The sequence below is a fragment of the Curcuma longa genome, chromosome 1 (assembly GCF_044706935.1).
Source record: "Curcuma longa cultivar G26 ecotype Majalengka, Jawa Barat chromosome 1, ITB_CL_G26_1.1, whole genome shotgun sequence".
In the NCBI taxonomy this organism is placed as follows: Eukaryota; Viridiplantae; Streptophyta; class Magnoliopsida; order Zingiberales; family Zingiberaceae; genus Curcuma; species Curcuma longa.
Window position 1 is genome coordinate 20,331,294 of NC_133861.1, and position 22,149 is coordinate 20,353,442.

General features: G+C 38.4%; 3 protein-coding genes and 1 pseudogene across 3 annotated transcripts; 1 reads left to right on the top strand and 3 right to left on the bottom strand.

The window, feature by feature from the left end:
• Nucleotides 1-200: 200 nt before the first annotated feature.
• Nucleotides 201-3,238, bottom strand: LOC141825774 (vesicle-associated membrane protein 714-like; annotated as a pseudogene).
• Nucleotides 3,239-6,223: 2,985 nt separating this feature from the next.
• On the bottom strand, nucleotides 6,224-7,180 carry LOC141847226 (NAC domain-containing protein 90-like). The gene is made up of 3 exons (XM_074735217.1): nucleotides 7,010-7,180; nucleotides 6,591-6,913; nucleotides 6,224-6,505 (listed from the first exon to the last, which is right to left on the bottom strand). The coding sequence occupies exons 1-3, from the start codon at nucleotides 7,167-7,169 to the stop codon at nucleotides 6,284-6,286; spliced, it is 705 nt and encodes a 234-aa protein (XP_074591318.1). The 5' UTR covers nucleotides 7,170-7,180; the 3' UTR covers nucleotides 6,224-6,283.
• A 5,424-nt stretch (nucleotides 7,181-12,604) lies between these two features.
• On the bottom strand, nucleotides 12,605-15,763 carry LOC141839799 (putative oxidoreductase At1g06690, chloroplastic). Its single transcript, XM_074727632.1, has 9 exons — nucleotides 15,400-15,763; nucleotides 15,164-15,248; nucleotides 14,259-14,375; nucleotides 13,936-14,000; nucleotides 13,708-13,796; nucleotides 13,508-13,587; nucleotides 13,318-13,429; nucleotides 13,083-13,202; nucleotides 12,605-12,944 (listed from the first exon to the last, which is right to left on the bottom strand). Exons 1-9 carry the CDS (start codon nucleotides 15,746-15,748, stop codon nucleotides 12,759-12,761), a joined length of 1,203 nt encoding a protein of 400 aa, XP_074583733.1. The 5' UTR covers nucleotides 15,749-15,763; the 3' UTR covers nucleotides 12,605-12,758.
• Nucleotides 15,764-17,822: 2,059 nt separating this feature from the next.
• Nucleotides 17,823-19,572, top strand: LOC141825790 (uncharacterized). The gene is made up of 6 exons (XM_074713155.1): nucleotides 17,823-17,918; nucleotides 18,180-18,247; nucleotides 18,330-18,359; nucleotides 18,438-18,626; nucleotides 18,716-19,298; nucleotides 19,384-19,572. Exons 1-6 carry the CDS (start codon nucleotides 17,823-17,825, stop codon nucleotides 19,570-19,572), a joined length of 1,155 nt encoding a protein of 384 aa, XP_074569256.1.
• The last annotated feature ends 2,577 nt before the right edge of the window (nucleotides 19,573-22,149 follow it).

The following is a 22,149-nucleotide window of genomic DNA, read 5'->3' on the forward strand; positions in this document are numbered from 1 at the left end:
AGTTGCATGAATTGAAAATATGCATTGGAATGAATTGATACAACAAAACAAAATCAACTTTAGATAACACTTGACAGTTATCCTGCAGTGCATATAACATTTTCCAGATAATTCCTTTCACATAATTATAAGTGCAAGAAATAAGCAATATTTGAAAATCACGTCGTGAACGCAGAGAATAACTGATTTATTTAGTAGGCTTTTGAGCTTGACAAGACCAACAAAGAAATGTGAACCGCTCACTGTATCAAACAAGTTCTGGTTCAGTTGTTAAACGAGGAAAACTGGATTACCAAAGAACTTTCCAAAAAAGGCAAATTAATGTACAAAGCTGAAAGCACGAGAGCAGCAGTGTCCACCACTATGGAGTTCAATCGAACCTATCTTGATCTGCATGACGGAAGAGTGATGCCGCCACAGCAAGCTGCTACGATTACGTAAAGCAGCAGAATTATCGAAAGTGTCAAGACAACTCTGCAGAGACAACAAACGATCAATGACTGGAATCAACAGGAAACAGTAGCAAATCAAAGTTAAATCTTTTATTCTCTGAGATATTCTAGACACAGAAGAATCAATTGTTAGATTTTAGGTGGTAAAATCATAAATTTCTTTTGAGGGGAAACATTGAAGATCAATACTCACAAAAATTTGGCATTTTTCAGCCACAGAGCTTTCCGTAAGGCGCCTGGATTGCTTTTTGAAATAGAAAGCATTATCTTGCATGGTAGCAGTCTTGTCCACAATAAGTGCAAGCCGATCACCTCTGTCCCGTATCTTCTCGATATTGTCCACCATTATAGCGTGTATCTGTGACAAATGTACAGTTTGATAAGAACAGATATCATATTGAAGGGTCAATCAAAGTTAAAACAGCCAAACATCCAGAATCTGTGACAAATTCAAAAGAACAAAGCAAGAAGATAGAATTCATTTGAAAAAGACATCCAATCTATGTAAAAATAATGTATGACAAAGTAGAAGACTAGTAGCAATATCATCAGGGAATAATACACTGAACTTCATCAAATAAATGAATGTGTAATTGCTCCAGAAAATGAAATATGAAGTAATAAAATATCAATAAAGCATCACACTAAGGACCAGAGCAATAGTGAAAAAAGGGTTAGTTTAAATTCTTCTATTTAAGTGGATCCTCATACAGAGTCATTCATTTGATGTGTAACCAATTATACTATGTTCTATGTAAAGACAATGACACAAGAAGTATTGGAGTGCAGAATCTCAGCATGCCAAGTGACTTTGAACAAAAAAAGAAACAAGAAGTAGATATGTTGTTAAATAATAAGAATTGAAAATTTCCTCAGAAATAAACTATCATCTATCACAGATTCCAACAGAATCAAAAGAGAGGAACAACTGCAAGCAATTTAAACACATAGATAAATTATAGGTTTCTATTGGATTTTTGAGACTTGCCTCACTAACTTCACCTCGGACACGGTTAAGTGTGTCAGCGCTTGGATTGCTTGAGAAGAATTCCATTTGCTGATGTACCACTCTAGAGAATTCATCATTCATTGCGTAAACTAGCACTGAATGAACTACTTTGCCATAGTGAACCCTCCCTACAATGAAAAACATCTCTAGTTGGAGCAACAATCAACAGAATCGTACAACTTAAAAGTTGCAAATTGCTAAAATAAAGTAAATAATTCTTTATGCACTAAATAATGTTTATCTGAAGGATATCACTAAATTTCCAATTTATGCATAATATTTTCCATAGGAACCATGTGAAGGTGTTTAATAGACCTCTCTTTATGAACTTGTGTGTTAGTTAACACTATAGTTTAGAATACTGCGATTTATCCCGTGATCCATCAAGGATTCCTGAATTTGTTATCTCTTCAATAGAAAATTTATTCACTATGAATCAAATGAAATGGAAAGTGATAAGTATGACATGACATATAATTTCGTTAAAACCTGAAGAGAAAAAGAGTAAGATAATATGATACTTAAAACATTTACTAAACACCAAAATGTATATGCTGAAAATGTTGGAAGATATCCCAACAATAAATAAAACAAAATAGCAATCATTCCTGGACTAGAAATCATAAATAGGCAAAGCCATCAGTTACCAGATATTTAGAAGGAATAGTTTTTTAATACATAGTTGTTGAACTACATTAATTTCCTCAGTAGGGCCTTGACATAAATGAGTAGAAATAAAGACCAAAGGGTAGGTTCTTGGACAATATGTAAAATACAAAAATGCAACCCATCATTCGAAGATATTATAAGATATAGAAACCAAATCTATGTATCGAACAGTGTGTGTCATCTATTAGTGAAATGTATAGGCATCTAATTTCTCTGGCAATAAAAACTTTCACTATCAGGAAGGAGGGAAATGGATGAGTTAAAACACAATGGAAGTAAAATTCTTACAAAACATAAGTTCTCATCATAAGAAACTCCTTCCATGTCCGATCATCAGCTACCATATTTGCCATATCACAGAATACTCTTATAAACACTTCTAAAAAGAGAACTCCCATGTGTTATCCACAAGACCTCCCAAAACACATGAACTCTGATGTGCAATCTAACAAATCCATGTGCAACAGTTATTCTTCAGCTACCCAAATCTTTCACAGAACACGCTGCCTCTATAAAACCCCTCCTCCCAAGCCCTATGCCTTTAAAACTTAGTCTTCCACAGTAGGTGCAGCAAACTAACGATGCCTTGAATTACACGGAGTATTCGTGATTATTTTCTTTATTCGATGCAAATACGATTCACCCGATTAACTCATTCCTTTTGCTGTGCCTGTGTGGATTGTTAAGAAAACGTTAACGTAGACGCAATGGAAGCAGAAAAAAATGGATTTCTACTGAGATCATCAGAAGAACTACTTTCTGTGCGAGATCCCAAAAAAAACAACTGAAGATAAACGCAAAATGGGGAATCAAAGCAGGAGGCTCGGATACATTCCCAAAGGTCTCGTTGGCCATGCAGAGGAAGGCGATCCCATCTGATCTGAGGACGTGGAAGATATAGCGATCCTAGGAGAAACAGAGCCTGGAACCGGAATCTGGCGCAAGATTCTCAAGGATCCGGCGAGCGATAGCGCCAACGTTGCCGGTGACGGCGGAAACCTCCGCCAACACCAATGTTTGCCTTGCTACCACCGCGTAGAAGATCGCCATGGCAACAAGTAATTATGGTTTACGATGCGTCGTCAGGGTTCCGGGGACCGAAACCCCTTCTTTCGTCCATGCGAGCGGCTGTTCTGTCAGGCTGTAAATGAACCGAATGTCAGTGAATAAGGTTGATGTGAGTAAAAAGCTTTTTTTTTTAAATGTTCGTTCGATGCAGAAGAAAAGAACGTAAGATTAATTAAATAAATAAATTTAAATAATTTATTAAATTAAGTAAATAAGTTGATGTATTTAATTTATTAATATATCTGAATAATATTTATAAATAATATTTATAATTTATATTTTATTAATAAAATTTTATTAATATTTTAAAAAATAAAATAAAATAAATAAATACATTTATATTATTAAATTAATAATATAACATTTAAAACAATCAAAGTCAGATTTGAAACAAGTTGTTCATAAAAAAAGTTCGATCCATTGACTTGACTTGATTATATTATTAAATAAATTTACACAATAAAAATTTAACTTGACGGACTTGTTATGTTGTAGTTGTATGTCAAATTTTTTAAAGACGCCCTTGGTTTTCATTTATTCCCAGCAGACAACACGTCGTACTTTTTATTTAGGCTAAAAATAAAAAGCATCAGGGCTCCCGTTTTTAAAAAAAGTCAAAATGATGTGTTATTCTATTTTTTATATAAAAAAATATTTTTATAAAATTAAATTAATTTTTGTGGACGTCTTTCGTCAAAAATATATTCTATGTTGATTTTTTTTAATAAAATAACATCTCATGTCAAATTGAGAAACTGCCCTTTAATATTATTTTTATTATTATTTTATTTATATCTTCTATCTAAATTCTAAATTAATCAGATACGTTATAGCAGTTACGAAATCATAATTACTATAATATGAAAAAATTAAAATAAATTATTTAAAATTTTTAAAAATTTTTAAATGATATTTTTTAAGCCTAAAACTTAATCGTTGAGTTCCATCCTATAATAAATTATAGATCTTTGAACGAATTTTGATTTGATATATTATACATCAAGTAATTCAATTCGAATCAAAAATTATAACCTCTCCAAATTTATGATTCAAGAACTTTATAACATATCAAATTGATATTTATTATCTATCAAACTACAGTTGATTATTGAGTCCTACTAATAACGATTGAGTTTCAGACTAAAAAAATTCATTTAAATCTTTTTTAAAGCTCCTAACAATATATCAACAATAATAATCTTAATCAAATTCATCCTAATAGTATAATAGCTTTATAATATATCAGTGTTACATAATTATAATAATTATGATTTTATAATTATTATAATATTTTTAATTTAGACTATAAAAAGGAAATAATGAAAATAATATGTCATTTATAAGAGTGGGGCATTTTTTAATAAAAATCAATATTGACGCTCCTTCCATAGAAAGAGATATCCTTTTATTTTTACCCTTAATTATTTAATACTTTAAATGACTGTTATAAATATTATAATACTCACTAATTGACCTTTTCAATTTTTATCCTTTTATTTATTCAAAAAATACGTTTTATTCCAAATTAATATCTCATGTGCGGTGACCTGTGGAATAGAGGATAACCGGTCTATACGAAAAACATATGCGACCTATAAATTTGATTTAGCCAGTAAGTGAATCAGAAAAAATCATGTACCTCTTTAAGATTTTTTTGTGAAAAAATTAATCGGATGAAATTTAAATATTTAAATTACTAATTTTTGATAAACAAATTGAACCCTGTGTCAATTCACAATTGGCTAAACTTAAATCGAATATACCTGATAGGGGTGGGTCTTTATTGGTTTGACATGGCGAAGTGGATCAATAATCTATCTGATCTGACAAATCAATAGATCAATGGTCAAATCATATTTAACTGGCGCAATACCAATCACAATGATATTCGACTTAGTCCAGCTTCACTCGGCCTAGCCCTAAAAGGCTCTCAAACGACTTAGCTCGACAATTACATACTTACCTTTCTCGGACGTTCGGTCTGCCGTCTCGATTGCTCGGCCACTCTACTATACCCTCAAACGTCTCAGCTAATCGACCTCACTCGACCTCCGCCACTCCGACCTTTGCAATCATTCAACTGTCACTCGTTCATATTTTCGGCCATCTCAGCTACTCTGCCTCGACCACTCAGTCTCAACCTCGATCAGCTCAGCCACTCAGTCTTGACCTCGATCAGCTCAGCCCCTCAGTCTTGGCCTCGATCAGCTCAGCCTCTCAGTCTCGGCCTTGATCAGCTCGTCCTCTTTCGATCACCCCCAACACTAAAGGGCAACCAAGGGTGCGGACTCTGCCAAATGATTATGGCAGTTACTAGGTTATCAGGCCTGGTCCCCTAAATCCTTCTTTGCCCCTGCTCATAGCTAACATTACGAGGTTGGCAGACTCAGTCCCCCAAATACTATACTGTCTGCTCATTTGTCAGCAATCTACAGAATTTATCTCCTCAGATACCGCCACAGCCTGATCCCCAGGTCAGCAGGAATGTTCCCTCGGGTTAGTATATAAACTCTCCTCAGGTATGAAGAACTATCTCTCTCGCTCTCATTCAACTTCATATATTGTTTTCTTCTTCTTCATTTCTCTTTGCTGACTTGAGCGTCGGAATGATCTTGTTAGAAATCTCCGGTACCTCGCTAATCCCTTTGCTCAGCTCTTTCTTCTCAAGTTCATTTGCCGATGGAATTAGTGAAGATTGAGGTGTCATACCATTGATTGATGGCTTGACTGCATTCAGTCGGAACAATACCTTTGATAATTCTATAGAAACGCCCCTTCCGATATTAATTATCATATTTTCAAAAGGTAATGACCACAATTGGTGTTTTAATTAATTAATTAACAGAAAGATTAAACAATTAAAGCCAAAGAATGACAGCTGCACTTTGGCTGTAATCGACAACAACGAGCGCGTGCGAAATCTTTCCACAATTAGTCAAGAAAGAAAAGGTTGTTAACAAGGATTCACTGGATCACAAACTTAATTCAGAGTTCCAACATAATTAAAAATTTCAATGAATTTAAATTATTACGAACTAATTAATGACATCAATAAATAAAATATTAATTATTACTATTACCGTCGTTATTGACAATATTCCTCAAACCCACTCCAGAAAGAGGCCGGGAAACTATCGTCATCGACGCTGACGTTATCGCCGCCGTCGTCTCGTCCGCGCAGCGCCGAGTCATGGCCCCGCCTCTCGAGCTCCCGAGATCTTTCGGCGCCTCCAACCGGACGTCGATCGAACGCTCTGATGCAGCCCGACTTAGTGTATAGACGGCACACGCTGAATTCGCTGCGCAACTGCAAAAATTTATCGACGGCAAATTAGTCCGTTACAGATCGCCGTAGTTTAGAACCTATCGATCGTGAAAGATTAAGTACGTACTTTCAACGACGAGGAGGAGGAGGAGGAGGAGGCGGCGGCGGCGGCCGCGCCTTGGTGGTCAGCGAATGCTCTGTAGTCGTTCAGCTTCCACTTGGTCTTGGCGCCGGTAGGCGCTCTGCCCCGGTAGAACACCATGGTCCTCTTCACGCCCAGCGCCCGGTTGTTCTCCTCCGACGAGAACACGAGGGTGGGCGAGCCGGTGGCCTTCCAGTACCCCGACGGCGTGGTCCTCGTCGGCCGGCCGCCGTGGGCCTCCCGCTCCTGCCGCGGGCAGAAGAAGAACCACTGCTCCCCGTCCGCCCTGCACGCTTCCCCCGCCATGGCTGCGAGCGATCCAACACAGCATCGAAAAAAATCAAGTTTTGGACGATTATGCTTTCTAAAACGATGAAATGGAGCTTAATTGATTTCATTAATACATGGGAGCTGCCACGGATCGAAGGAGTAGACGTCGGCGACGGGGATGACTCGCTCGATGTCGGATTCTCGCAGGCGGTCGAGCTTGTAGCGGACGAAGAATCCGATCAACTCTTCTTCGGTTGGGTAGAAGCGGAAGCCCGGCGGAGCGATTGAGCTCATGATCTTGGGGATTAAGCGGTAATGGTGTTGTTATATATTAATTGATTTGGAGGAAGGTTAATTAGGTTGGGGGTGGGAGTTCATGTTTATGTAGAGGGATTGAAATTGGCGTGTGGAATTTGAGATCAGAATTTATGACGATAGCAAGGACTGAGTCAAGTTTATATATATATATATAAAATAGGCAGACGGTGTTATAATTAACAGGACTGAGTCGATTAAATTCGGTATTTATGTGCATTTAAAAATTGGCCTACACAATACTTTACTACTGTATTACCAGGGGCGGCTCAAGCCTACGGGGGGCCCTAGGCCCAAGAGAAACAACCGGATCGCTCGTGCTTCGCGAGAAATGGGGCGGGCCGGGCGGCGAGAATGCAAGAGAAACTACCGGATGGTCCGGATCCGACGGCCGAGTCCGACGCCCAACCTGCTGCTTCGTGAGAAAATGAAATGGGGGCTGCTTCGCGAGAAATGGGGCGGCGCTGCTTCGCTCGCTGCTTCGCGAGAAATGGGGCGGCGATCCGGCGGTGCTTCGCGAGAAATCAGAAATGGGGCGGCGGCCGGCGAGCCGGCGCTGCTTCGCGAGAAATGGGGCGGCGGCGAGCCGGCGGTGCTTCACGAGAAATGAGGCGGCAAGCCGGCGGTGCTTCGCGAGGACAGGGGAGATGATCGCGGTTTCGCCTGCCGCCTACGTCGAAGCCTCGAAGGACAGGGGAGGGAGATGATCGCGGTTTCTCCTGCGTCGAAGAAAGGGGAGATGAAGAGGCGATCCGCGATCAGGCCATCGGGGTTTTGAAGAGGCGGCGAGAATGTGAAGGGACAGCGGATGCGGATCGGGGCGTTCTTCCGGGTTAAATCCAATAATCCAACCTCCTGTAACCCTAAATACCCTAACCAGTGGGCCCCAATTAAAATTGGGCCCTAGGCACAGGCCTTACCGGCCTATGCCTAGAGCCGGGCCTGTGTATTACATTCATGGTATCATATTGAGTCAAGCTCAAATTGATTTTTTTAATTCTCCAAAAAATAATTTTAATTTAATATGTTGGGCAACACTGAAAGATCATACTCTTATAGGCGAAAATGATATTCTGCGCACTTGTTTCCTACGCGCCCGTGTGCGACGTCGAATCTACCATTCATTACGCGATCACGCGCCGCATCTGATCGTCCAAAACTGGGAATGTACAATGCTTCGCCCCCGACCCCCCCACCCCCCGTTGCCGCAACCCTCACCGCGTCGTCCGGCCACCGCCAACCGCCGGACCGAGCCCGATCGACGCGCCACTCGCTGGAGTGTCAGCTGGTGTCGGATTCCGACCGGATTGTGGCCGGAATCCGACACAATTTGGCCGGAATCATGCCCGACAGTGGCCGCGCTGGATTCCGACAAATCGCGATCGGTCTCCAGCCGCAATTTGGCAACTAGTGGTCGCGCGCTGAATTCGACAATTTCCGATCAAATTCATCGGATTTCGGTTATAATCCAGCCGGAATCAGACGCCGGCCGACGCACCAGCGAGTGGCCCGTCGATCGGGTCCGATCCGGCAGTCGGCGGTGGTCGGACGGCACGGCGAGGATTGCTGGAAGCGACGGGGGTCGGTTGTGTCGCGCACAGGATCGCGCAGGGTGTGTTGTGCGGAATATCAGGACTCCTCTTATAGGAATAGTAAAAAAGATATTTCTTTTTTATTTATTATTAAAATAATATCTCATCTCATCTTTATATTTTTTTATTTGAAATTATAATTATTTTTAATGTTATTATAGTCGTTGTCATTTCATAACTATTATGTAATTATAATAATAACTATTTCATATAATTATTAGGAGTTGTAATTTTATAATTAATTCTTACAATATAATATTAATTATTATGGATAAAAATAAATTATTTTATAATAGCTAATATTTATACGTGGATAAAAATAAATTATTTTATAATAGCTACTATTTATAAATAGTATAGTATAATATTATCAATATTAATAAGAGATGAATATATATATATTATAATTATTAATTATGAAATATAATTACTATAATATAATATTAAATATTGATTAGAATTGAGTAATGTCGTAATATAATATTGATAATAGATAAAAATTCATATTAGAACATTTATATTTATTAAGTATTATAATTTTAATAAAAAAATATGTTCTTTTAATTTTTTTGCCCTAATATATTTTTGCAAAAAAAAGTCTATTAAAACAAACCAACAATTTAAGATAATATATCTTCCTCTCTAATTTTTGTTTATTGGCTTAATGTCTTTCATTGTATGTTGAATGTACCCTTTAATGACTATATAAATAAATTCATTTTTCCAATTAGGCGCAGTTGATGCGGTGGATTGTTGACCTCCACTTGGTTGGGTGAGAGTCAAGAGTCAAATGTAACGATTAGTCAAAGGGCATACAAAACCACAATTAGGCATAACAAAGTCGAAAGCAAGGTCAGCCTAGTCACCTTATCACTCGGTTAACGACTCTGAGCCCTTAATCGCTCAATCATTGACTTTGAGTCCCCTATCACTCGATAATCGACTCCGAGTCCCCTGTCCATCTGGAAGCCCAATTCCGATACCTCTCCTCCTCTACGCCCAACTCTAACAAAAGAAAATAATAACTAGCCGAGAATGTGAGAGTCATGGAGTGGCACTATTTATGACCATAGTGGAGGACGTGAAACAACATGACACATGAGATGAGGAGGACATGTGATGATGCAGCTATCCCTCAACGTAAATGTGGGCAATTCAAGGTCATGAGTGTCGCCCTTTCCACAAGGAAGGTAGTATAAAAGGAAGCTCGGTCCGACAGGTGTAGGTATCTGTACATAATCCTGACTACTTTTTCACTTTTCATCTTCTAAAAACTTCAATCATCAGAGCTAATTTGAGCATTGGAATAACTATGTCAAAGTTCATTTTGACCTCCATTCTAACTTCCCTTGAGTTTTGTAGAGGATCCTCAATTTTGGTGTTCTAATATCAAGACTTTCGATCCGTCACCAACATCCTCATTGGTGATCTCTTCCTTTTTGATCTTGGACCAGATCAACCGTGAAAAGGACAAGGTGAGCAAGTAAAAAGGTATTTTTTCTATTGGAATTGTAAAAATAAATATTTTTTCATTTATTATCAAAACAGCACTCCATCTCGTACCTTATATATTTTTTTCTATTCAAAATTATAATTATTTTTAGTACTATTATAATAAAATTATATATATATATATATATATATATATATATATATATATATATATATATATATATATATAATTATAACAAGTATGATTCCATAACTATTATAGTTATACAGTTGTATATGTTAACTATTATTGATTAGAAATAAATTATATTGTAAATATTATCATTCGTAGCTAGTATAATATAATATTGATCAATATTAGGATTAATATAATAATTACTAATTATGAAATATAATTGCTACAATATGATTTTAAGTGCTAATCAACGTTAAAGTACTATCTTAGTATAATATTCATTAATATTGATAAAAATAAAATATTCATATTATAATAATTATATTTGATCGGTACATAATTAAAGTATTCATATTATAGTATAGATAAATTCTTAACTGCTATAACAACATCATAAATGCGTTTGGTTTATTGACTTGATGTCTTTCATTGCATGTTTAATGTACCCTTTCGTTCTTAAAAAATGACTTTATAAAGAAATTCAAGTGACCAATTAATAATAGTCAATGGTAAAGTGGCATAATGTAGTCAATGAGACTATAAACAAGCAAGTTTATCGATCGTGAAGTATTACTTATAAACTATATATAAGGATATGCATTCTAAATGGTTAACTAATATACATTGAAAATTGACCTTGACATTGAATTCAATGAACAATATGAGAAGTATTATTGACTCATTCAAGTCCCTTGGTGATTGTTTCCGTATGATCTAGGGAAGGATAGATTACAGTTTGAATAAAATTTAAATACACGTGAAGAGATGCCAAATAATTACTTTAAAATATTAAATGAATAATTAATTTATAATAGTATAATTCTATTGTTTTAGAGAGAGAAAAAAATCCATTGTCTCTGTACCTGAGAGCTTCGTCTCCGCGGTAATCCTCATGCACGACCGCGTGCTTTCGCTGTTGATCGATTTAAATAAATGCACCGTCAAGTCTCGAGTCCACGCCCACCAGCGCAGTGGCATGAAAGAGCTTCCAATAAAATTAAGGCCACGACGGGACGTTAATTAACGCGGAAGGCGCAGCAGTCTCCGTATCGAAAAGGTTGACTCGGTCGTGGAACAGGAAGAGACACCAAAATGTCCGGAACAGACGGAACGCGGCTCGACATGGATCGATCATTGGATCTCAGCTAAATTGAATAAGTAATTGATTTTGTAAATCTAAGAAGCATCTTCTTTTTTTTTTTAAAAAAAATATTTTAGAAAACAAAGAAGTTTGATTTTTGACCTTTTAGACAAAACATTAATTCCTTTCGCACCGACCGACGCAAGAATAAAACTATCAGATTTGATATCCGATATTGCGAATGTCTACGGCAAGAACTAATAATCTCGAATATTTGACATCATCGTCGGCATGATAATATTTTCAAATTTATCATATTTATTATTATGATTATAATTGTTATAACTACCGCTCTAAACACGGTGTGCGTGCGTGGTTTAGTTGATACTTTACCTACGAATTGAGGTAAGAATCCATGCTTACTCGCTGCTTATATATATATACACACAACATTCAGCAAAGAATTAGCATTGTTCTTGGCGTGAATAAGTTCAGTGTTACCTTTTCTTTTCCATTAATCCAATATTAATGAGCAGCCACATCAATTCGACGATGGAGAAGAATAGGATATTGGCTTTCCTCCTCCTCCTCCTCTTCAGTATCTTCTTCCTCATAGTTTACTCCGAACACACAGGTGAATGATTCAGAGTATATTAATTTAATTCTCGTTAAGACAAATGGATGGCTTATAAAAGTTCAATCTTTGGATTGTGCAGAGGGACGAAGATCATTGAGGGGCAGCATTAGCAGCAGCCACTACCCGAGGAACCGTTACCGCGGCGGCGGTCACAACGCGGCAAGTGGCCGCGCCAGCTGCGACCTGCTCGTCTTGCTCGCGGCTGCGGTTGCTGCTTGTTTCCAGTATTGAGGATTGGCAGCGACAGAAGCTATGAACATATAAATAGTTTGTTTAAAAAATGAAAGCACGGTTGCTCTTACTTTGGTTAAAAGGGATTGTATGTTATCAAGCTGAAGTTGTGGGAACAAGTGTTGTTTTGTGGATCCAAGAAATGGTTATATGGTTTTCTTGGGATCCCAGGCTTATATAATGGTTACTATGAGAGGCTATATATGAACATGACCATCCATATAATTAAGTAGGTCGATCAATGGATAAGAGAAAAATAAATAAATTAATCACTGGTGCATTTCCCATACATTGAGATTAATTCAAATTCTGGAATGAACATTGATCATGTATTCTCAGTTAATGATATAATCTCAGCTTAGTATGTATGTATAGTGTGTCTATAATTAGGTGGATGTGTTTATATTCGTCTATACTCATCACCACAGTCACCTATTACTTTAAGCACATCCCTCCCACTTGATGATGCTTCGTTGATGCTGTTCATGTCTTCTTCATCCATTGCAAGAGAGAATATCGTATTGGTGTCATGAATGTGCTCCGATAGGCCAAGCCTGACACCTATCATGGATCCAGCGACTGATGGCTGCAAGCGCAAGTAAGAACATATTATGCGAATCAGACAACAAATTCAACATAATCTTCCACAGTGCATATCCTTTTTCTCAACAGAGATGAGATTGATTGCTTCTAGTATCAGAAGTACGTATATTGATGTCATTACCTGATTTAGTATGTAACGCACAGCAACAGTAGAAATTGAGACCCCATGTTTAGAAGCCACTTTCTTCAAAGTTCGAAGCAAAGTTTGGAACAGACTCCATCCTCCCCAAGCATCAACCATCTGTCACATATCCAAGAAAATGTGCATTCAATAATTTCTGAATCATTGAAAACCTATTCACCCTTCATATAGAAAGGTGCTTATATATCAACCACCACACATTCGCCAAACATACCCTTTTGTACTTTTGCAAAGATGGTGTATTCAAAGGAGGTCCAGCAAAAGGAATTGACACATTAGTATCCAGAAATTTCTCTGATAAAAGACCACCCATTACAGTCCCATATCTGCACCACAAAAATCTCAAAATCCTAATGTTCAAATTGTTTGAGTAATATAAGAATGTAAGTGAGAAAATGAGAGACGTTATGAGTTTCACGCCAGTTAGTTGACAAAGTTCAGCCATTCTCTGCTGAGGGCGCATGTCCACCACAGAATGTTGCACCTGACACCATTCCAGCTACTTATATCTCAAACTACTGAGAAATTTACTTAGATTTACCAAAATAAACAAATGTTTTTTCATTGAGCCTTTTTCTTCACTAATTCATTCTAAATTGTTTACCTGGTTGCTAACTACTGGTATTCCATTTTCCAATATTGTATGCAAGCGTTCGGTATCAAAATTTGTCAAGGCAACCGTTTTAATTTTACCTACAAAACAGTCAACATCAGGGCATGTTAAAGTCAGAAAGTTGACAACTTTCAATTAGTTATAGCAAAGAAAAGTCTCCAGTATAGGTTACAAGTGAAAGAAAAAAGGTAAAGGAAGCATCAAGAACTTTGATCCTACCTTCTTCCTTAAGGTCAGTTAGGTGTTTTAGAGCATCAAGATACCCAGGGTTAGAGTAATCCCACCTGTCTTACAAAAAAATATACTCAAATCAAACTTTGTGGCAGCAGCAGACAAAGAATAAAGTGGTCTGTCGAAGAAAAGCGATGATCAAGTATGAACTACTAAATGACTATATAGTGATCATAAAGCAGGATAATTGAGAATATCAATATTTTAAATAACAACAAATCACTGGTCCCAATAGCTTACACCCACATTTTATATAAAAGTTTCACTAGGGGGAGCCAGCAAATTGAATTGTGAAAGGAAGAAGGTTGTACCAGTGAAATTGAAGCATGTCAAGGCAAGAAACATCCATCCTCTTCCGTGAGATGTTGATGTTCTCTCGCACATAGTTGCTTGTCATTTTGACTGGAGGAGGTACCCATTTGGTGAGCCTGTGGCAAAATGATCCCTGAGTCACATATGTAAACAACATTCACAAACATTGCAACTCCAGAATGGTGATTTTTACTGTTGATTGTGAAGACATACATATTCATAACATGAAGTAGGAACGAGGATCTGAGAGTAAGATAACTTAAGTCTATCTTTTTGACAGAAAATATGAAGGCAGAGGATTCATTGCACAATCTGCAAATGTGTCACATTACATCCAGAAAAGTTCCTCATGACATGGTTATAAAAATAACTATTGGATTTCTATAATAAATTATGATGGAACAACTCTTATTTTTGGTTCAAAAGATAGCTAATAATTCAAATTCTTACATGAAACCTAATTATTTCTTTTAGTACAGAATCGCTTGTGCTTGTGCTTGTTCCTTCATAGTCATGTCTCCTACCTATTATTTTACCGGCAAAAATATAAGAATGAGAATGGAATATCTATTATATTCCTTGAACCAAGCTATGTGTATATTCCTATTCCATTTATATTTCATTCCTCAAGAATAACTATTATATTCCTCGTCAATTCCATTTTGTGAGCCAAACATGGTGTAAGAATTGCATACAAGACTCACAATAAATTCTCCAGTTGTCAACTACGAATTTAATTCCCTCAAAGAATGAATTCAGCGGTAAGGAAAAGAATAACATTCATACACAGGATCCTTTTAGTCCCTAAAAGATCCTTCCAATCATGTATCCAACTCTAAACTAGAGAGGGTTTAGAGAGCTAATCCTACAATAATTTTCAAGAACTGGAAGAGAGTGTACTCACCCTCTAACCTCCTCAAGAAGCTCAGGAGGACGTTCCCGGCGAACCCTGTTGATAAACATCCCGTACAAATCCTCGGAAGGCCCATCTGCCGACCAAAAAAAACATCAAGATACAATTTTTTAATCACAAAATCTATTACGCAACATCTACTGTTGCTCATGAAGAAAAAACGAGCTCATCGAACTTTTTGTCTAGAAAATTGCAATGTTAGAGCAGAAAATGGGGCGAGGGTTTACAGTGGTCGGCCATGTCGAAGGTGGAGAGGCCGGCGTCGGCGTAGCGGAGCATGGCCTCGACGGCGTCGTCGCGGTCGATTCGACCCCACCCACCGCTGGTCTGCCACATTCCGTTGAGAACGCGGCATATCACCAGCTCGTCCCCTCCGTTCTTCACCGTCGCGACCTTCCCGCTCGTCTTCTCGCCCTCCTCCGCGGCGGTGCTCACACAGCGGATGACCGAGTTCTTCCGGATCGAAAATAACGAAGCCGGGGAGGAGGCGCCGCATTGGATAAGGGCGGCGCGGGAGCGGGTAGTTGCCGTCGCCGTCGCCGTCGCCGCCGTGGCGGCGGACATGTACACCGCCATCGCTAGTGAACTGGAAGAAGTGCGGAAAGGGTATCGAACCGGAGAGGCGGAGACCATTAGATAAAGATAACGTGAACTGGTATCCATGCACGCGGCACAAAATGTACCCTTCACGCCATTGGTGGTTAGTGTTAAATGTGGGACCCACGAGAGATAAGAGCGTCAAATGGGCCGGCCCAAGTAAGACTTTTTTTTTAAAAAAATCTATTTTTATAACACTATTAATTTATATTTTATCAATTAAAAATAGCAATTAACCTTTGTATTCATCAGTAGCTTTCCCATAGGTTTACTAACCAGTGGTTATATGAACATAAGTACACCTGTAATAGAAATCCTGAACATAGCTGAATAGTTGAGTTGATTATAACAGAGCAGAAGATAAGTATATTTGTAATAGAAATACAATTATGGAGCCTTGGAATATAACTAAGTTGGTTACGACGAAACAGAGTTGCAGAAGAGGATGAAAATTCAAATCTTGAAATAACAATATTAAATCATGGGATTTGAACAAAAGAGTCGCACTGCACAGTGGAAGAGTAAATCAACGGCCGACACGAATGAAGCAGAGCAATCTCATTCTACAGTGTTACAAACCAGTTATGCGAGAGAAGAAGATTCCCGAGTTCCTGTTACCATTTGCGCTCGCAGCAAACTTGGTGCCGTGGCTTCTCCTGTGAAGGTTCCCGTCGACTCTCCTGGAAGAAAGGTTCTTGAAGCGGAGGAAAAGAAAGGGAATGTTGTAGGGAAGAAATCCTCTTATGTTTCAGTGAAATTATTGGCGATGCAGAGCGGAGAACAGAGCATCCGCACGGCGAAAGAAAGCTGATGTTCTTGGGGTGAAATCCCCTTCCGTTTCAGTGAAGATGAATGGTGATGGAGATCGGAAAACAAAGCACCCTCTCCTGGAGACTCGAATGAGAAAAAAAGGTAATGTTCGATTAACGGCGACAGAGATCGGAAAACAGAGCATCTGAACGACAATGCTCTATCGGAAAGCCCCTTCTGTCTCAGTCAATATCAATGGCAATAGAGATCAGTCGGAATCCTGAACAGTTTCTTTCTTTTTTGCATGCAAAAAGATCCCAATATTTAATGCAAGGCAATCAAATCTAAACGAATAACTTTTTATGGAATTAATTTTTTTATTAAAGTTTAATTCTTTCACGGGAAAAAAGGTGAATTCTTTGGTTCAGCTGCAGAGCAAAGGAATGGATTCTTCACCGAAGGTGGATTCGTTCATTCCTTTCCATCAATCTCTGCCTTAAGTCTTCAAATACAACTCTGTCTTTGCTGTCCACAACTGCGTCTGCTTCTCGATCATGGAAGCAAGCAGAAACAGCACGGCGGCGCCGCCACCACCCGGCATCCGCCAGAGGCTCCGTCGCTTCCTCGCCGACACCTTCTCCCCGAGCCCGCAGCTAGAAGACGACAAGCGGGTTCCGGTCACCATCCACGGTCGCTTCGTCGAGGTGCAGGGGGAGGCCTCGCCGGAGACCGGTTCGAAGAAGGCGACGGCGAAGAAGTCCGTGACCATAAAAGAGAAGCGTGAGGAGATCCAAGTCGAGGCTCTCAAGAAGAGGGCACCGTCGAAGAGGGAGGCGAAGGAGAGTCATCCACCGGCGGCGGAGAAGGCTCGGCCGACCAAGCTTTCGAGGGCGATAACGGACATAAACCAGAGGGCTAAGGATTTCATCGATAGGAGGAAGCGGCAGATGCTGGGGAGGTCGCACAGTGTTCTAAATAATCCCAAGGACCAATCGTCTACTTAATTATCGCTTCGAGAGTTCGAGTGTGAGATTGAGCCTGTAATTTTCGTGTTTTTATGTTTTTACAATAAACAACTCCGACTTTATGTTTTTACAATAAACAACTCCGACTTTTACCCAAATCACCCCTTGATTTAATTTTCTCTGGAATCGACTTAATATATATAAACATGTCACATGACTTACACGTGCTAGGTTGTCGTCGTTTTTCTTTGAATTCGAGTTGCCCTCCCAAATCCGAACGGTCCAGTGTGCGCCCGAAGGCAGCTAGAGAGCGGAGAGCGAAGTGGAGGGCAGGAGAGATGGGTCTGAAGGAGGAGAAGGGCAGATCTTCTGTGGCTAAGGCAGCGGCGATCGAATGCAACAAAAGTGATGCTGTCGATCACTGGGCGTTTTTGGTACGAACCTCTGAGCCTTATCATCGACTCTGTGATTGATTGGGATTGGATTTTGATTCCACATCATAAAGTTTTTCTAAAAACATCCTGCATTTATCTGACTGTTTTTGCCAAACGCTAGGCTTGGAATCACAAGATCATGTTTTTTTTTTTGTGTGTGTGTCATTTTGATTGGGACACGAATTCTAGGTCTTGCATCTCTGGTCTCTGTATGTTTTATTCTGCTTTTACCAAATTTTCATGGCCAGCAATGTATTCCAGGAAGAAATCGAAGCCCCGATGTGGGCAGACCTTAAAATGGAAGCTCTACTCATGGACCAAGAAGACATGTGAGCAGTCTAATTTTTAGTTTATTTCACCATTATTAACTATTATCTATATGAATAACACTACCTGTTTTGGTGTTGGCAGTGACGGTGCTTGGTTTTTGGTACCACATTCGTAAGCTTCCCTCATATCTAAGGTTATACTCAGTTTTGCCATGGATAGCCTACTGAATTAGCAGTGCATTTGTTTCAGGATCCATCAAATGCCATCTCAGAAACTGAAGAAATCCCTTCATGGCAAGAATAAAGAGAGATTGCATAATTTGCGATGCCACTCTCCTGAGGTTCCGGACTCTGTCTCGCGATCTAGAGGCAAGCATTACAAGAGCAGAAAGTGGTTGGAGAGTAAGTGTGAGTCCACTGCTAAACAACACCCTGTTAGGTATTAGTATGCCGTGATGCATTATCCTAGTGAAGATGTTTCTGAATGTTTTCACAGCTCTTTAATTTGATGATTGTTTAACGCCCTAGGAAATTGGGTGCAACAAGTTTGCTGACAGAAATAAAGAAAGATCTTGGTCATAAGACCTCAAGAAGCACAATCACGATATGCTCATTATCAAGAACACCATCTGAGTGCTTACTGACTGATAGCAAAAGCTGCATTACTGAAACGAAAATTATATCTGGAAAGGCCTCATCAAGCACTGTCATGTCTAAGTATCAGAATTTAAGATCCAAGGTGAGTGTTGGATTTACAAGAAGCACTCCTAAGAGAGGAACTACGAGGATAGCCTTCAAAGCTGCTAGCAGCACTAGCAAGCCAAACTTGGCAGGCAATAGGAACACATTATGCTCCAAAAAAGAAATAAACAAGAGTGAAGATCTCTTGCACAAGCGCAATTCTTCATCCGGAAAATCCAGTGTTGGTTCTTCTAACAGCCTTGGAAGCATACTTGAGAATGCTCATTCTACTAATTCAGCAAAAAATGGAAGGGACAATGAAAGTAAGAAGGCAGTAGCTGGTCTACCAAAGGTGCATGAAAAGAAGAGTAAACATAGAGTTCAACATTCGCAGCATCAAACTATTGCACGAAAAGAATCAAAGCCCAAGGTTATACTATTAGGTTCCATATCACCATCTTTACTTGCATATTAACCATTTTCAATATCCTTTTATCTTTTATAATATTTTGCAGGTTTTAGCTTCAAACAAAATTGGGAAGCCTGCAAGTGAGATCAACAAACCAAAATCCCAAACAAATGTAGCTGTGACAAAACAGACAGTAGTTGCTGGTGCTGTAAGAAGAAACTTGTCTCTGTTTAACAAAGAAAATATTATTAGAGGCAAGCTGCAATATCCCAGATCATCAAAACTAAACACATAAACTAGGTATACCTAGTTAACTATTTATTTCTTCATACAACTACTCATGGAATCAACCCATTTGAGATGAGTGTTAGACTATGGTAAGTAAACTTCAATTGCAATAAGCTGATTTTTTCCTGAGACCTGAAAAGGTAATCCTGTATTGTTCATCATACTAAGAATGCAATTTCTTTTTTGCTCTATTCCATGTTCATATTAGGATCACTACTTGGCATATTTTGAAGAGATAGAATAATAGTTAGTAATGGACTTGACTGGAGAAGAAAAATAGTAAGGACAGAAAGGTGAGAATAGTTCTGTTGTTTGCCTAACTCTTTTTTCAGAGAAAGAGATAAAGGGTTAAAGACATAAGACGATTGGGTAATATGGGAATAAAAATGATATGATGATGATGAAATAACATACTCAGTTTAAGAAATATTGATCTGCTTGATGCTGAGCCTCTTTCTTTTCCTTTTTAAGTCAATTTCTATGCAATATTGATCTTCCTATGTTTCTGTTCAAGTCTATATTATGGCCACTCCCTTCAAGGGAAAGGCTAAGTTTTTTGGAATAAGTAGCAGGGTTATCAGACACCTGATAATGAAGACCTTTTTGGTTATATATCTGAGCACAAATTAAGTGAGCCAAAAGGTTCACTGTATTTTTTGTGAACTAGTTGATTCATTTTATCTTTCTACAATTACATGCTTAGAGCAACAAACTCCTAATGTACCCCTCACATCTTTGCCTTCGTTACCTTTTTTACTTCATCTCCTATACAATACCAACCAAAAACATTCTCTCATTTGAAAGATGTATCCTCATACATATACTCCATGATATGTTTTATAGATACTTTGTATTACTAATTGAGCTAGTGAATGATGTATCCTTTTTTTTACTTCATCTCCTAATCAATACCAATCACAAACAGGTCTCATTTGAATGCTATATGGGATATATGCTCCATGATATTTTCTATCTCTAACTAATTGAGCCAAGTGAACATAGTCCATGTGTTGATTCACTCTTATGTTTTCTGACTTCTCAATAGTAATGAGCTTTTTCAATCAGCAGTGCTTGGGCAAATCTTGCAAGCTAAAAAAATTTAAACTAATCTTTAAACTGATGAAGTTGAGAATTTCCTTTCTGTTGCGTACAATTTCTTGTTCTTTTAACAGGTAAAATGCAATGGATGGATTGGGTGCTCCAATTGTATATAGATCCCTCTGGGCTATGGTTCCCTCCACCACCTTAGTCATCATACCTTGGGCCAAACATGTGAGTTTTTGTTGGCCCATATATTTGGATATCATATTAGTTTTGCTTGTTAAAGCCTTGGGATTATGTACTTTCCAAGTGCTTGAGTGGATAGTATGACACAAAAATCTGTGTACATTCGGTACGGTGGAATGGAGTGAATTGAGAATGATTCATCCTTCTGCATTTCCATTTCACTGTTTGGATGGACAGTTTGAAGTGGTTTCATTCTATTCGTGCATACCTAAGGCGCCTTGAAGTCTTGTCTTGTTTCAAGTCACTGTGTTGTCTCATAATGGCTAACGAGCACTATAAATGTGAGTTGAAAGAACTATGTTAGTATTGCATTTGCGAAACTGTGGTGATAAATTGTGATACTTACAAAATATTTGTTTCTTTCATTGTGGTTGCAATTGAACAATTTATTGTCAATAAATTCCATACTCAGATTAGTGAGAGTTAAATGTTTGTTTGAGTTAAAAAAATATATAAATAAATAAACTTGAATAATTGTAGGCAATTTATTTAATTAACGTTCATGATCATAATTCATCATTAGTCACGTATAGATTTATATATAAACTTGTCTACTCTTTAAATTTTATAATCCACATACATATTTATGATATGGTGTTTATCATTTTTGATATATCTTACCAATACAGTTTAAAATCTCTTGTATGATAAATTTTACTGATTAGATTATTATTTAAATAATTTAAGTATAGGGGCAATCTTCTCTCTAATAAAGAAATAAGTTCGAGCACAATCAAATTTGGCTCAACTTGTCCATTTTTATGTGCTTAAAGTTTCTTCTTCTCCTGCGCTGGAATGTTCAACCATCCTTTCGCCTGCTCGTCGAGCCATGGAAGATGGAACCTACAGAGCACTCTCTTGCTGGGGCACAAAACCCACTGAGCACTCTTTCACCATCGCTCAACATGCAACTTCGCTTTCCGCTGCTCTCTCTCTCCTCTCTCTCTCTCAGGGCCAGGAGCTGGCCACGCTTGAAAACGCCAACCACTCTTCCTTCTCTTACCTTGCGAGGAGAGAGAGAAAGCCGCGACAGCAACCAAATCAAATGCCAAATTAGCTAACGAAGACACCTTCATCACTGCCTTGAAGAAAATCATTCTTCTCTGTCGTTGCATATTTGGGAAGACAGACAAACGATAATGGGCAGTGGGACCGTCAAGGAGGCAGAGACGAACAAACGATCAGAATCTAACATCACCACTATCTCCCAGTGTCAATTAATCTGGTATTAGTGATCTTAAAACCTAATTACCTAACCTAATTAATTTTACGTTTAGGTTTAATTAACCTTGCTCAC

What these genes read in the sequence shown, in the direction of transcription:
- LOC141847226 (XM_074735217.1), bottom strand. Translation starts at nt 7,169, where the DNA reads ATGAGCTCAATCGCTCCGCCGGGCTTCCGCTTCTACCCAACCGAAGAA. An exon ending in CGATCCGTGGCAGCTCCCAT is followed by an intron (nt 6,914 to 7,009) that starts GTATTAATGAAA and finishes GATCGCTCGCAG; the next exon opens with CCATGGCGGGGGAAGCGTGC. An exon ending in CCTCCTCCTCGTCGTTGAAA is followed by an intron (nt 6,506 to 6,590) that starts GTACGTACTTAA and finishes AAATTTTTGCAG; the next exon opens with TTGCGCAGCGAATTCAGCGT.
- LOC141839799 (XM_074727632.1), bottom strand. Translation starts at nt 15,748, where the DNA reads ATGGCGGTGTACATGTCCGCCGCCACGGCGGCGACGGCGACGGCGACG. An exon ending in CTTCGACATGGCCGACCACT is followed by an intron (nt 15,249 to 15,399) that starts GTAAACCCTCGC and finishes TTTGGTCGGCAG; the next exon opens with ATGGGCCTTCCGAGGATTTG. An exon ending in CTTTGCAAAAGTACAAAAGG is followed by an intron (nt 13,203 to 13,317) that starts GTATGTTTGGCG and finishes GATATGTGACAG; the next exon opens with ATGGTTGATGCTTGGGGAGG.
- LOC141825790 (XM_074713155.1), top strand. Translation starts at nt 17,823, where the DNA reads ATGGGTCTGAAGGAGGAGAAGGGCAGATCTTCTGTGGCTAAGGCAGCG. An exon ending in CTCATGGACCAAGAAGACAT is followed by an intron (nt 18,248 to 18,329) that starts GTGAGCAGTCTA and finishes TGGTGTTGGCAG; the next exon opens with TGACGGTGCTTGGTTTTTGG. An exon ending in GCTAAACAACACCCTGTTAG is followed by an intron (nt 18,627 to 18,715) that starts GTATTAGTATGC and finishes TTAACGCCCTAG; the next exon opens with GAAATTGGGTGCAACAAGTT.